Source organism: Cucumis melo, chromosome 8, assembly GCF_025177605.1.
Source record: "Cucumis melo cultivar AY chromosome 8, USDA_Cmelo_AY_1.0, whole genome shotgun sequence".
Taxonomy (NCBI): domain Eukaryota; kingdom Viridiplantae; phylum Streptophyta; class Magnoliopsida; order Cucurbitales; family Cucurbitaceae; genus Cucumis; species Cucumis melo.
Genome location: NC_066864.1, coordinates 22,556,782 through 22,573,559, shown reverse-complemented (window position 1 = coordinate 22,573,559; position 16,778 = coordinate 22,556,782). Strand labels below are relative to the sequence as shown.

The 16,778-nt window shown below is 34.0% G+C and overlaps 1 protein-coding gene and 1 long non-coding RNA gene across 2 annotated transcripts; both read right to left on the bottom strand.

The window, feature by feature from the left end:
• Positions 1 to 2,502: 2,502 nt before the first annotated feature.
• Positions 2,503 to 5,255, bottom strand: LOC127150697 (amino acid permease 3-like). Its single transcript, XM_051089199.1, has 5 exons — positions 5,169 to 5,255; positions 4,919 to 5,058; positions 4,662 to 4,816; positions 3,394 to 3,521; positions 2,503 to 2,525 (listed from the first exon to the last, which is right to left on the bottom strand). The coding sequence occupies exons 1-5, from the start codon at positions 5,221 to 5,223 to the stop codon at positions 2,503 to 2,505; spliced, it is 501 nt and encodes a 166-aa protein (XP_050945156.1). The 5' UTR covers positions 5,224 to 5,255.
• A 221-nt stretch (positions 5,256 to 5,476) lies between these two features.
• On the bottom strand, positions 5,477 to 7,114 carry LOC127150488 (uncharacterized). The gene is made up of 3 exons (XR_007822853.1): positions 6,919 to 7,114; positions 5,689 to 5,737; positions 5,477 to 5,557 (listed from the first exon to the last, which is right to left on the bottom strand). It is a non-coding gene; the product is annotated as an uncharacterized LOC127150488 (long non-coding RNA).
• Between the last annotated feature and the right edge of the window lie 9,664 nt (positions 7,115 to 16,778).

The following is a 16,778-nucleotide window of genomic DNA, read 5'->3' as shown; positions in this document are numbered from 1 at the left end:
ACGGGAAGATGGGATGCGCGGCGTCGGGGAGAGGAAGAAACGGAAGAGAAGAAGAAAAATTTCGATGGGGGGGGGCGCGAATTAGGGTTTTTAAAAAAAAATTATAATAATTTTTATTGTATATATATATATATATATTAATAAAAATTATAATAATAATAAAGTAATATTAATAATATATTAATAATATTAATATTAAACAAATAATAAATTAATATTATGTAATAATAATGTGTATTGTTTTAAAATAATAACATTTCTATAATATTGATTAATAATAATAATTATAATATTAATATTATAACAAATAAAATAAATATTAATAATAATAATATAATTAATATTATATTATTATTATATCAACTTGCACTTTACATAAAACGAGAAAAATTTTACCTTAAATTTTCGGAGCGTTACATTAAATACCAATGCTCCTCTAATGAACAACCTGTTTATGGTCCAAGAATAAGATTTTTTTTATATAGTTTTTAAGTGTCAAGTAAAAGTATACTTGATAGTTTATAAATGTCGAGTATATAAGATCACACTACAAGAAACCGGAGCATTCTCGACGCCAAAAAAGACGTCGGCATAAAGAACGTCGAGAAAAAGGGTATTCTCGACGCTATGAAGACTGCATCGGGAAAACACTTTTTCCCGACGCATCAAACAGGCATCGGCCACGCGACGTCGGGAAAAGGCCAAATTAAGAAATTACCTATATAATTGCTAAGAATTTGTTTATTCTTGACATGTATATTGTTTGTCAAGAATAATTAATCTTTGCATTTATTATCTATCGACTTAGTTAATTCTTGACATGTTTTTGCATGTCAAGTTCACATTTTTTTTAAAAAAATATATATACTACTAGAAATTACCTATATAATTGCTCCTGTTTTGAGCTCCAACAATCACTTTGATAGATATAAGACTAACAATATTATCCACTAAATACACACACAGTTATCTCGTCGATCATATAAACAAATAATATATATTCACAATAATTCAAATATTACAATATAACAACATTTGTGTAAATAATTCCATATAAATATTTCAATATTACAACACTAACAACCTCATGAATAATTCAAATGTTACAAACTCTCCCCAACAAGTGAATAAAACTCATTTGGACACAACATACTTAATAACAAAAAACGAGATATGATCCTTAATCATAAAACACAAAATATGTAATAATAAAAAAGAGAGACAACACCAAATCAACTAAACACTACGACATTCTTAGGTTAACTCCAAAGTTAAGTCAAAGTCTCATCGGTTGTTATCCTCAACTCCTTGAATTATATAAACAAAAACAGAAGTATTATAACCAAGAACTTTTAGTCTAAACAACGCCTCCAAGACAACAAAAATCCCTTACTCCACTTAGGGAGTACCTAAGTTAATAGTTGAAAAAATTTCTTCGGAATAGTTGGTGTCTCATCTACGAAAGAATTTTTTTCTTGACCGTGCAATTGCCTAGTAAACTGCAGTTAATCAACAATTCATGAATATAGCTAAGTGAAACAACACATTTTAATCCAAATGCTTGTTGTAGTTCCATCTAGAAAGTAATGGACTATGTCAAGGAAATGCTGCTAGCAAGTATATATGCGAAGGATAAGTCAGGTATATCACTACGTGTAGAGATGTTGAAAACTAACCAAAAACAAGTTAAACATATTGACAATGCCTTTTATTCATACAACCATCCCCCTGTTAAGCTTACTAAAAAAGAAACTGAGAGTATAATTACATCTCTTGAAAACCAAAACAGAAAGCTAACCAACTTCTTCTCTTCCAATTGCTGTGAAGTTCCGCAAAGTTTCCTAATGCTACTTACTGTGGAATCTTTTCTTGTTTCGTGTAAGGATAATACTCCTTGCAGCCATTATCAATCTAGTAAAAGCAAAGTTACAACATAAGCATGGAAGGATATAAAGAGGCGACCCTTGTGATATAAAAAACAATTAACGCGAGTAAATGCATTAGCAAGCAATTAAATTATTTTCCGTTTTGCTAGCTAATGCCTAAATGTAGGAACAATTAAGCAATTCAATACAAGTGCTTATGATGATAGGAACTACAGTTGTCCTAGTTACATAGTAATGTAGAATAAATTTAAATATAGGACAAACAAAGATAGAGAAAGTGGAAAAGTGACTGAGAACCCAATGAATTTTTCTGAAAACCTTACTTAGCAAAATAGCAAACTGTTGCATTAAAAACTCAAGTAACACCAACCTATTATGACCATCCTTCCCCACCAAGTTCACAAGCAGGCCCAAAATTGCAACAAGAAAATCAAGCTCTTGATTAGTTAGATGTTTTTTATTTTGAAACTTAAATTCGAGATCATTCAATGCATGCACTTTTGATCCATTTAAGGTAGATGAAGTGGAGTAGAATGAAGGAAAATGGTTGGCAATTAGTGAACACATAGTTTCTAGTCCTCCACACGAAGCAATTTGTTGACAGCTAACATGATTATCATTGGTCAAGTTTATTAGAACCTGAAAACAGTGATAGAGTGTGATAGGAAAAATTAACACAAAATAACTACAAAACATCATCCAAATCCTAGGAGTAAAAAAGCTGTCATAGATTTAAGATTAAGGCGAATCATACTCCTCAAAGGACATATCAGAGTCCATATGTGTTATCAATATAAATTGACTTAGCAAAACATAATCAATACAACCAAATAAATTATATTATTGGGATCCAAACAGAAGGTATTCTACTCAATAATTGCCTTGAACATTAACCTTCAAAAGCTAAATGAGAACAAATGCGTAAGAATACTAAAAAAAATTAAATGAATATAATATTAGTAAACCTTGATAGAAGTAGGAAGGCAGTCGGCTACAAGACCAAATCCCTCCTCCTCATTAAAGGATGTCAAGCTTGAAGCTTCGTTGAAGGGATGACTTTCTTGTATAACTTTCGTGGAAAGGTTATATAGGGTCAATGGTGTATATCTCATGTTATCCTCCATTCATGTAAAGTAAAAAATATAGGGCCAAGAATACAACTATTCAATTTGTTGAACAAAAGAAATCGGAAACTTTCATAGTGGCAGCTAACAAGAACATTGAAAAAGTTAAAGTTCACTCTAGAAAAAACTAAATTGGTAGTAAGATTAAGAATGTAGCTATCCAAATTCTTGAACAAAAGAAATCAGAAACTTCATAGTGGTAGCAAAACAAGAATAATGGAAAAGAAAAGTAAAATTCGCGGTAGAAACTACTAAATTGGCTGTAGGACCAAGAATGCAGCTATCCAATATGTTGAACAAAAGAATCAGAATTCATAGTGGCAGTATATCAAGAACATTGAAAAAAGTAAAATTGACTATATAAGAATAAGGACTAAAAGTACCTTCTAAAAGCCAACCATAACTATAACTAAGGGGAGAAATAGAAAGCATTAGAGTCATTGATGTTGAAGAAGTTGCAAAATCGAATGGAAGCATGGACTCCACACATAAGCTCATTTCAATTGGAATCCTTCAAAGAGAAAGTGAAAAACAACACATATGAGAACACTCGGCATACTTTTCCACGCATCTTAACTCAACTTAACTCACACGGCCAGTAAATGATAGCAATAAGATAATAAATATACTTGTTCAACATCTTTAATTATTGTGAAGTAAATGATAGTTAAACCACCAAAGGCTAAATACTTAGAGATATCAAGCACAAGCTCATTCATGAATAATTGACCCAACCATGATCTTTTAATCTTCCATGAGGAAAAGAAGTGTCCACATGGAAAACAATAAGCACCATCATTAATCAAGAAGGTGATTTGGTATATGATGCTTCCTGCTAATATAAGATCTAGCTAAAGATTTTCAGAAGACCAACGGACCACCTTAATGTTTCCAACAAAAAAATCCAACATTAACTCCCCAAACGAACTAAACTATGGAAGATAAAGCAACCTTGCTTGATCATTGCTACCTTGGGAAAGCTAGGTTTTACTACTTTAGGCACAAATTTGTTTTGTCAAAAAAAAAAAATTATGCAAACATTCAAAACAAAGAATTTTAGGCATAGATTACTACAAGAATAACCTAAACACTACAAGAAATCTGGCCTTTAATGTCGGTTTAAAACCGACATTAAAGACCTTTAATGTCACTTGGCGACCGACATCTTTGCGAGCGTTATTAAAGGCCTTTAATGTCGGTTGGGCTTTAATGTCGGTTTAAAAGCGACATTAAAGGCATCTTTAATGTCGGTTTAAAACTGACATTAAAGGCCTTTAATGTCGGTTTTCAACCGACATCTTTCATAGTGTTATTGAAGCCTTTTAATGTCAGTTGGGCTTTGATGTCGGTTTAAAACCGATATTAAAGAGGCCAACAATGTCGGTTTATAACCGACATTATAGATCCCCAATAATGTCAGTTTAAAAACGACATTAAAGCCTTGTTTTTGGATCCATTTTTACAAATTTATTTTTATTTAATTGCTGCATTATTTTCCATTTTTTATAAACTGACAGTCGATCCGTGTAAATAAATATTTTTTCTCAGGCCAACAAATCAATAAAATTAATATTATTTAGAAACTTTAATATTTGTCTTTTACATTTGCATACACAAAATGAAATCTTAATATTGTTTTTATATATAGAACCCGAACCCAGTGAGTAGGTTTCCCGGTGCCATGTGCCCGAATGGTGCGTAGCCAGCAGCGCCACACAACATATAAAAAAGCGTTGTCACCGACACACTCACTAGAGTTGCCTTCTTCATTGTCTTAGCCTCTGAAGGTGGAGATTTTAGAGTGTCCTGTTCCACAAAACATAACATACCTCCATCAATCAAATTGAAAAAAGAAGAAAAAAGGAAAAGGAAAAGGAAAAGGACATCGATTTTTTCTGAGATTCGTACCTGAATTTCAATGAGGATAATCGAGTATGAGTAGGCAAAAGCAATGTCTCCAAGAGCTTGGAAGCTCCTCCATACTTTTTGTGTTTGAGTGACAGTTCCTATGCTAATTCCAGTCAAGCTCCCTCCAATTTTTCCATTTGCTAAAACAAACAATCAAAACAAGAACAGTACAGTCACAATCTTCATCTTAAAATCGCATTAAAAAGGTTTTAAATATTATACTATGATCCATGTGTTTAATGGGATTTACCAGTAATTTGAGCAACTCCAAGGCCAAGTCCAATAGTTGAGTAAGTAAAAGACATAACAGAAGCAACAATGGAGAGCCACCAAAGTTGATCGACAATGTTACGTATTTGATGTTACGTATTTGATGTTGTAAATACCTCTCTCTGACGTAATGCAACTTCCTTCCTACATTATTAATAGCACATACTCATTTTATACAGATCGACAATGATTCTCTTAGAAACACACATCCGCCTTGTCAAGTTAAAAGTTAGAAAAATTTACGCCAAAGAGCCATAATGAAAAGGCACCAAATGAAGGGATGATTTACCTTGCATGATTTTAGTAATGGCTGTAAGAATGCTGATCTGAAAAACCTAATTGATTCGCCAAGTGAGGTTCTATCCCAGTCTGTCTTAAAGAAAAAGATTGTAACAGCATTGATTAATCACTTTTATTGAGTTATCCTACTGCAGTTACCTAAGCAATTAAAGGAGGAACCTCTCGAATCTATAGTAAAGATAGGATATCGTATAACGTACCAGTCTCACTATCTACTTCCATGTCTGCTGCATTAAGTTCTTCTAGGAGCTGCAATCCATCATTATAATTCAAGTTATTGCACAGAAACCAAATTACCATGAAGAATAATGGAATAATTGCTTTGTATCTTGGTTTATCTGTACAAGTATTTATCATCTTTCTTCAGCCAGAATGCACAAAGAAAAAGCTGCTACCAATTGATGTTTTAAAATTTTGGTTGCCTAACAAAGCAAAGTGATTTGTGGAATCTCATGGGCCTTAGTTGGGATTTAAAGCTGAGAAAAAGTTGCTTTGATAGGGAGTTGGAAGAATGGAGCAACCTCAGTATTATTCTGAAGGAGTGTAGACCCTTTATTCCCAGAAGATCAGTTGGTCTGGAGGGTGAAGTTGCGTAGGAAGTTCTCTGTAAAGTCTGCCTATATTGAATTGCTCAAGAAAAGAAGGCTCCTGAATTATGTTGGCTTTATATTTGAAAGGGTTTAGTTTCACAAAAAAAAACTAGGTTATTTTTGTGGACCACGACTTTTGATAGTACCAATATAAATGTCAAAAATTCAAGTAGATTTCCCCATTTATCCCCCAACATGTGCATAGTGTAAGAAGTGAGGAAACCTTGAACCACTAATTTCTCAATTGTGACTTCTGTAGAAGGGTTTGGGAGCATTTCAGGAGGCTGTTTAATTTGGACTGATGCATGCCCGGGTCAGTTAAAGATTGGATGGCTGATTCTTTCAGTGGAGGAGAGTTGAAAGACAAAACCAAAGTGCTTTAGAGCAATGTGCAGAAGGCAATCTTATGGTTATTGTGGAAGGAAAGGACTGCTACGGTTTTTTCAGATAAGTGTAGTTCTTTTAATTATTTTAGCGATCTTGTACGAGAAACGACCTCTATTGGAATAGCCTTCACAATCCTTTTTGTAATTGCACCACTTGTGCAATCAACCAATTGAAAGGTCTTTTGATAATTCTCGTGCTTTGGGGAGGAGACACCTTGTTCCCTTGCCCTTTAGGTTTTTTCTCTGTTTCTTTTTCCTTTTAAGATTAAAGTTTGCTGACATTTATAATAAAAAATATATATACACACAATAAAAATTCCAAAATTCAGCTTATGTATACTAAATCACAACAAAATATCAGGTATTAAACTGAAAAGTAAACATTTTCCTCGCTGCAAATGAGTTGCAAAGCATAATATTTATGCAATATGCATTTATTTCTTGTTATTTTTACCTGGGCAACAGTTGGCACAGTAGTAGGATCAAACTCATCACAGTGTTCAGGGTCTATTGGGACACAGATACGACCTGGAATAAAAAGGAACAGTAAGATTCAGTGATATGTAACCACATGTTCTGTTCACAAAAGTGAAAAATTGGATCCTTCGTTCTAATCAGGGTTCCAAAATCAAGTGCATTTTAATGATATTTAATTATTATTTTTTGATAAGAACCTTATGAATCTTTTACATTGAGACCACAATGAGGTTTCAGCAAGTCACAACTAATTTAACTTTAGCATTTATATCCAACACCGACCTGTTTTGTGATGAACACAGAATGGTGCTTTTAGCAGATGGTTCATGTGTTTAGTAACCTGAACAATAAAGAACTTGCCTCATCAAGGGAGTAAATTAAAATCAGCGTTAACAAGTAAATTAGAAATTTTTTGTTGCAATCCCTATCCATGCCAATTAGAGATCCAAAATGTAACAAAGCTAAATGCAAGAACAAATTGATCTAATTACAATAAATGAAAAAGAAAATCTAGTTAAGAATCTTAAGAGAAAGTCAGGTAATACAAATACCTCCAAATTAAGCCTAGGGTAGGTAAAAGAGAAAACAATCTCTTCAACATACCTACGCATTCCTTGTGCCTGAACAAAGAAAACATCGTAATTATTGACTAAATGTAGCACAGTTCTATACAACCAAATACTCACATATAAGACTAGAAAAAAGAAAAGAATATGTTCCACCAAGACACATCTTATTGACAGCCACACAGCATGGCTGGAAAGAAATGAAGAAGAGGAAAGAGGAAGCTAGATGACGGAGAAAAGGCAACTGAAAATAACAATTACAGCTACTTGGATTGCACATGATAAATGTTGAAACAAATATTTGTATGTGCACAAATACAATAGAAGAACCAAGTTCTGATCGAAAAAGATGATAGAATATCAGAGGGACAAATATAGGCTTGCAACATGAGCCTTGGAAAATATAAAAAGAATTATATTAAATTACTTCTGAAATTATTTACAAATGTGATATTAATTTGCTATAGAAAGTACCTTGGAAACAATGGAAGGATGAGGAGGAGAAGTGGCAGTATCTTCGAGATCATCATCGGCTGCCATCTTCCTCCGTTTCAGTCGGAAGGAGGAAGCAGAAGGCTGAGCTCCACCATCCACGGCGGAGGAACAACAAAGGGGGGTCTGAAAAAACTCATAAGAAGAAGAATGAATCGTACTACGAACATCGAACATGAGAAGATCGTCCATGGAGGAAGAAGTACTCCAACTAGGGTCCTCATGAAACATCGCTTCACACCGATCCTCCTCGCCGATGTAAGGGGGATATTCAATTTTCTTAAGTATATTGTAGATCTGGCTCGCCGATGTAGTAAAGTGCAAAAAACATCATATATCTGCAACAGCTAATTGACTCTTCTGCAACAGATCTGGCCACAAGCCAACCAGATCGGAGCTTGTGAGATAAACGCAGACGGCGACGGTGGTGGCGAGGGCTGGACATGAACATGGTTGAAGAAAAGGATTCCCGACAGTGGTGGCAAGCATAACAGTGTTTGAAGAACGTGAGGAGTGACGACGGTGGTGGCGGGCACGGGCTGGGCACGAGGGACGATGGTGGTGGTGGCGGCGGCGACTGTTCAGAGAAGAAAGGGAAGATTGTTAGATGAGAATGAGGAGTGAAGAAGAAATTGGAAGGATGAAATCCTGTGGGTGATTGAGAAAGAGTAAAGTAAGAGAGAGAAAGTCATTTTTTTATAAAATAAAAAATTAAAAAAATTAAAATTAAAAAGGAGCTTTAATATCGCTTTTCAAAACAAGGATGTTTAATGTCGGTTTTAAACCGACATTAAAGCTCCAGCTTTAATGTCGGCTTAAAACCGACATTAAACATCCGCCTTTTCAAAAACGACATTAAAGCTCTTTTTTCATTTTTTCCAACCGACATTAAAGGCCAGATTTGTTCTAGTGAAAACCAGTTAAAAAGGAACATACTAGTTCAAGAATGAAGAAAAACCCTCTAGCCATCTTAAACTTCCTTCTACCGCCGACAATCGCCACCTTTGTAATTCATTTAAATGCATAAACCACCCACAAACTATTGCTTGTGTAGCTTGAAACTCTCCTTTGTAAATAGCTTTTAAATAAAGCTCCACTTGCCTTGAAAATAGGATGTTTATACTCCATTTAGTCCCTAAAATCCACAAAATATTCAAACTCCAAGCAAAATGGCTAAAAATGGCATGTGGACAGCATGAAAGGCATGGGTGGCATGCTGCACGTGCGTGCGTAAGGCCCGAGGCCTGGTTGCGCGCTAACCTCGCATGCCCATGCACGTCGCACATGCCCCATGACTGCACGTCGTGTCCTTGTATGCATGGTTGGTTATATGTTGTGTGTCTGCATGCATGATTGGCCTTGTATGTTGCGTGTCTACGTGCATGATTGGCAGCGTGTCCTCGCATGGCTTAGGCATGCACCTCATGTCGCCTAGTGTTAGGGCTAGAGTATACCATATAAGTATGATCTAACCTTGTCCCAATACGAGAAGACCACCACAAAAATCATCTAAAATGAAGTTAAACATAGGAAATGACCAATGGAAAGAATCCAAAAATTCGCGTCGTCTTTTGTCATTTTTCGCGTGCCAAGACACTTCCACGTCGTGAGTGCGAACCCCAGGATTACCAGATTTAATCTGAATTTCCCCCTCAAGGTCGTGAGTCAAACCCCATCTTCTGCAAAAAAAGTCGAGGCTTTATGAATTTTCGCCCACACCCAACCTCTGCCTGTTACGTGTCACCATTCACTCGTGCGCGTAACCCCGACATCGAGAGTTCGAACGCCAACCACTACAGAATTAAACTCGGATTCTTTTCCAAAAATTTCAGTCGAGCACGCCGAGTAACTTCCTCCCACGTGTTGTGCGTCGTGCGTCTCTGAGGTCCTTTCTTTGAATCCAACATCCGTTTCTTTTATTTCTTATCTTTTTTTCTTATAAATACCCTATTGGAAAATTGTAGGGGGTGACATTTTGAAAATATGTTAAGAGTAAATATAGCATATTATTTTAAACATGTTTAAATATGATAAATCCTTTTAAAATACTCTCCATCTTAAATTTGTTATTATTTCTAAACTACCTTTCAATAATTTATTTCTTTTTTCATTTTTAATGTTCTAATCATTTTTTTATTTCTTCTTCCACTTTTTAAGGCTTTGATAATTCTTTCTCTTATGGGAAGAACAATTTATTTCTTCAACAACATACGTATTTCTACTCTCCCTTTTTAAGGCTCTAATCATCCTTTCTTATACGTGAAAAACAATTTGTTTTTCCTATCTTAAACTTGATTTCAAGATATCAATGGTACATTCTTTCTAATATGAAATATAATTGTTGTTGATCGGAGTAATTTAACATCGTTTGTGATTTTTCTCTACTTTCTTAGATATTTATTTTGAGTTTAATCTGATTGCAAATGATTTCGTTTTATCTTTCTACGTTGGTTTTGTTTTGATTTTACTTTGTATTAGTTTTTTTTATATTTGTGTTATGATGTACTTATATTATATATATTAGTTGGTTGATATACTTACTACATGATTTTCATTGTTTTTCAAATTTTATGCCATTTATTGTAGTTTATTAATTAAATAAGTATATGAACAATATAACTCAGTGTATTAATACAAAGTATATCAAAAATATATTATTAAAGTATATCAACATATTAGTAAAGAGAATCATTATCAGGTATATCAATTAAGTTTACAAGTGTATATTAATAGTGTATAAGTAGGACTTTAAGTATATCAAGTGTATTTAATCAATTGAGTGTATCAGTGAGGATTAATAATTGTATCTGCAGTATATCAGGTATATTAAACATGTCATGTGTGTCCAAAGTATAAAATATGTTGAGTGTACCACTGAAGCATAACAAGTTAATTAGTAAGGCATCAAGTGTACTAAACTTATTAGTGAAGCATTTAAGTCTTTCAAGACCAGAAGGGTATCAAGTGTATAAAAAGAATCAAGTGTAACAATGAGTGATAATTGTAACAATGAGTAATAGATCAAGGTGTTTTAGGTGTATCAAAAGGTGTCGAGTATATCAAAAAGTATCTTGGTTCATCAAGTGTATCAAGGTCCAAAGGTTATCAAGAAATATCAAATGTATATCAATTGAATCAAGAAGTATTAGACGTATCAAGGGATATTAGATGTATTAGGTATATCAAATGTGTATCAGTAGCGAGGACATTTGTGATATTTTACATCTTGTATATGTGAGTTGGGCTTTGTTTTTGCCTTTTTTTTTTTTTTTTTGTAAACAACAAATGTGTTTGCATGTGGACTTAATTATTATAACTTGTTTTACCTTTTTTGCAAGTGTTCCTACCCTACTTTGCCTCCATTTTTACATTTTCAATCTCATTTTTCCAATTCTACTCCAAGATTCAATCTCAAATTGTAGAATCTCTCTCAAAGTAATAAATTCTCCATTCTTCCTCGCAACATTATGCCCAATTCTCCTTTCAAATTGTGAATATTTTTTATTCCAAATGCAAGGCTAACATAATTCGTTAGAGAATTAATTGTGCAATTTTTAATTTTTGAGAGTTCTTTAATTTTCAATTGCTTAATTGTAATCTTGAAGCATGCTTCTTGATTTCTTTAAATAAAAAATAGCTTTTAATTAGTCTTTACCACCCTAAGTGATTGCTATTAAACCTAATTACTAGGGTGGTTTAACATCGTTTTTGTTGAGAAAACATTGTTGATAAATATTTGCTAAGTTTTATTTGTCTAAAAAAAATTATCGCATCTTCTTATCATTTAAAATTGCTTCAAGAATCTTGTTAAGAGTTGGTGGTTATTCACACTCTGATTAGTCTTGATACGAATCTGTTGATGTTAAAGCATTTCTTTGTTCTTGTGTGAAAATTGTTCAAAACGGAAGCACTATGAATAAGAATTAGTTTTTGTTAATAGTAAGTTTTACATTTTAATCAATAAATTGAAGCAATTAATCCAATAATCAAATAAAGCTTTTGAATCAAGGGTCACAATTGTTGCAATTTTTCTTTTTAAACTCTATGATAGAATTGATGTTTGGACACCAAAATTCCCTATTTTTTAAAACTTGAAGAAAACCCCATTTTACTTTTAATTGGTTCTTGGAGTATATTCTTGACACACATCCCCTTTGGTTAAGCACTTTACTTTTCTGCAAGATTGTTTCAAGAATACCCCTGTAAATCTTTTGATGCTCTTGAAGTTACTAACAAGTTGATTGATTCTTACTCAATAAGATCCCTTGGGTTTGACCCCAACTCTACTATACTCTGTTTTCATCTTTCTGTTTAGGTAGACTCAATTGTCCAACTTTTAGATGATTGCATTCTTTAATATTTTGCCATAAATCTTTGGTGCAATTTTTTAAACATTTTCATGATTTTTGCATCTTCAATCCATTAACGACCTACCCCAATTTAAAGTCTCTTTTACCTGGCCATGCGTTGGACATGTGTCACACCCCACACCGTAGACACCTTGCTAGTCATTAGAGACGCGATGTGATTTAAGCATCCTTGATGCATTTAAATGCCAAAGACACTCAGTCCTGAGGTCTTTAAGCTTTGCTTAATCGTCTACTCCTTCCTTTCTTAACTATAGACATAATTTAGATGATAAAACAACTTTGCAAAAGGAATAAGGCAAACATATACTTTTATTAATTTGAACAAGCCTAAGTAGCCATTTGGCCCAAAGGTTATCACTATTGGGTTGGGTTATGGTAACCCAACCCTTGTTTGCGGGAACGGTTATCATAACCCCTCTTCCCTCTCTTTCCTTCTTCTTAAACCTTTTTCAAATCCTCCATAACCCTATCTCTTCAACTCCCCCATAAAACTACCATTTTAAACCCTTCCACCAAACACATCTTATCATAAAACTACCTTTTTAAACTCTTCCCCCAAACACATATTATGTTAAAACTAGGTTTATCGTAACACTAGTTTTATCATAATACTGACCCTCCATAACCCAACCCTTCCCTCAAACGTCCTCTTAAGTTTAAACTAAACGCCTTGACAACCTTTTCTTGCCTAGCAAGCCCTTTCACTTTTTCTCTACTTGGTCTTAACGCCTAGAACCTGGAATGTAAAACTTTAAAGCATAAGTCTAAAAGACTCAGTGAGGTTTTTATGAAATCCTTTTCATAAAATGCCTTTTGTAAACATCATTTTGCCAAACATATCAAATCACATAAATTCATAATTCACATATCACACATTAGTCAAGTCATTCCTTTCGCCAAGAATCTCGATTCATTCTCTATGCAAGTACTCGTCATCCCGCGTATAGACTATTGAGATGGTCTTTTCAACATCTGCATTTGAGAATATCCTGATTCGTTCTTGTTGCTCATGCCGCTAAACACAATGTTGTTCTTTTCTACATTAGTCAGCTTCTCTCCACCATGTAGCACTTTTCTACATGGCTGCCTTTACTCCTTATGTGCACATAACAGTTAGCTCATTGCTAGGAAATAGATTAATGGTTTAAACACCATTTCATAATCATTGAAACACAAAACATGCTTTAAAATATAATAAGTATGCTTTAAACATAGAATAAACCTTACTTGAAATCTCTTTAGAAATATATGTATTGTAAATCACATAGACCACCCAAAACACCTGCTTTAGAACACTTCGTCAAATTTTACTTCTTATCTTATCTATGGGTCTTAACTAATTTTCTGAAATACGAGTCTTACAACATACTTCTTGTATGCTTTAAGGCCCAAACAACTTCTTTTGTCCATTTTACACGTCCAGCTTACCTTGTGCTTCTGACACTTGGCCCACCCTTGGACCTTGGCTAGAAATTAAAACTTTCAACCAATTTCATAGCTTAATAATTAAATATCTAGAACTCAAATAAAGAAACTTTCTTCTATAAAATTTCTTGAAAATGTTTTAACTAGTTTACCTCTACCAACAAAAACTTCCTAGTATTGATTTTTGTAGCTTCAAAACAGTCAAAACTATCTAGATTTCCTTCGAAAATGACCTTTGTGGCTTTCTTCTCTTTAACTCATGTCTTCCTCGTGTCCTCTTTGCTTGATAGCCGTACCTATCACACCTCCTCTTCAACCATCCTTCTCAACTTGAGAGATGACCTTAAGTTAATCGATATCATCCCTCTAAAACAACACCAGCTGACCCTTACCCTCTAACATCTATATGAAACACATGCAGAAGCAAATAACATAACTTATAAAAAAAAAATTGCAGTGCAACCCATCCATTTACAAACTTCAACATAAGTCTTATACAGACATATAACAAACATTTAACATAACATGTAATTACATGGAAACAAACTCCACCCACAATTGACTCTAACTTAAGTCTGGCATAATTATAAGACCAAATGTACATAACTTCAAAACAACTAGACACGTATAAAAAGAAAACAAAATACTTCAGCAGAAAGATAGTAGCGTATCAGACTTCGAGAACATGACCTCTAACTGAAAAGTGGAAATTTATTTTAAAAGTATGAGCTAAAAGCAACATGTAGTCCCTAATCATGTTTTTCCCTATGCAATGAGATCCATGCAGAAGGAATAGTAAGTGCGATGAGACTGTCATTTAAAAGTAACTCACGTTTTACAAGGAGGCTATGCGATAAAGGATGTTTACCAAAAAGATGTGATACCACGAACTATTAGACGTTTGAGCTTACTTCACCAGGAAGTAGTAGTGTAGCCCTTATGCTAGTAGGTCAACGATTAACTTGACCGTATCACCTAACCCAAATCTAGGATAAAGATTTGGTAAAGACATGTGGCGTTTTGTGATTGGACCATTCTTGCAGACGAAAGAAGTCATCATTTCTACATGAAAAATGTTACCGAAGAGGCCTATGAATAGATGAATCCCAACCATTTAGAAGTTGTTTTTACCTTATGTTTAATTATGAAAGAATTGAGGAAATTTTCGAAATTTCCAAGATTTTTCAGGAATTCTTGGAAGCTTGAAGATCGACAAGAAGCTGTAAGGAAGTTCTTAGCTTAGGAGTTGGGCAAAGAGGCTAGAGGATTGTTGAGCGTGTGTGGTTTTTCTTATAAAATGTTTCCAAAATGAAAATGATTTCTAAAATATGTTTGAATCCTTAAATATATTTCTATTGATACCATAGACTAGATGATTTCTCTTATGCTTTTCAATTCTTAAAATGTATATGACTTATAAATGAATTGGACTTATTTTGAACTGGAATGATGTGATGAAATGATGTATTTTGGAGAATGCTTGAGATTTGATAAAGTTTGAAATAAGATGATCTTTTGTACCCTATACGATATAATGCCTCACACTGTTGTGTTTTCTAGTGTGAGATGTCTTATTCTTGCTGTGTGATTTGGAAAAGATGATTTATTCTTACCGTGTGTTCTGGAATAGAATGCCCTATTCATGTTGTGTATCTTGATTAGGATGCCTAATAGTTGCTATGTGATCTGGTATGAGATGTCATTTGCTTGTTGTGTGATCTGTAGTGGAATTGATAGAACTTGTAAATGTATCAAGATTATTCCAAATAGCTGTAACTTGAAAAAAGAGTGTGGTAAACGCTTGAGCTGAGGAAAGGGTACAAAGATGTAATTAAACATGCAGAATGATTCTGTGAGATGATTAAGTTGTATGCGAAATGCATACGATATGAATTACAATGAAAGAATTGAAATGAAACGATTTCCATTTAAATTATGATGAATGATTTAAAAGAAAAAATTTCATATGATTTATGAAAATGGTTGATGAATTTTGATAGTCTGAATCACCTAACGCATTGAAATTGATTTGATTTAAACTCAATATTTTAGTGATAGTACTGTATATTATTCATACCATCTGATTCGGCAAAATAAATCTAATGCGTCAAGGCAAATTTCAAGAGATGCATCTTGTAGCCTTTGAGAAGTGAACACTGCTCAGATTGCTCCAAAAATGACCTTTCTCTCTTTCTTGAGTCCAAACTTAATATTCCTTGCCTCACTTCTGTTCGACAGCCATACTATGAAAACTTTACTTAATTTATGATCTTTTACAAGTTGTTTGAAGCAAAATGCATGAGTAGTTTGTGAGCTCTCCTCATCTGAAGTGACCCTTATATAGAGAACCTTGCATGCGAACCTTTTGACATCTTCTACTCGCCGTAAAAATGGTCTTTGCATGTTATCAGCATTTGTAAACCACTTAACCAACATGCTTAAAATGCCCATAATACTTACCACCTGACCCTTCTTAAGGTTCCACGCCCAAGACCTTCATGCAAAACACCTAACTAACTTCACTTATTTGGCCACAGAAGCCTTTCTCATGCACATGGTTTCCTAGCACAAACACATGACTGCCTAAGTTCAATGCCAAGGCCCTCTTTCATCCATAATTAACCCACTAGCTCCTTCATGCCACACTTTTTCTTGCCTAGGTGAATTTTGGCTACACAAAACAATCCCTTTGAGGTTTTCATATAATCTAGATCAACTAAATTCATGCCTTAGCCACCTAGCTACCTCCTTGGAGGTTCCCAACCTTTTCTTTGACCACCTACCATGACACTTTTACAACCCCTTTCACTTGACAACCCCTTTCACAACCCAATGGTCGACAATCTCATTTTCCTCAACTTTTCATCATCTGGCTTCATTTAACCCTACAACTCTAATTATTAAAAACCATCTAATAGCCTTAACATGACTTTCCTTTTTCCACCAACCATGACACTTTTACAATGACCCTCCAATGTTAACAT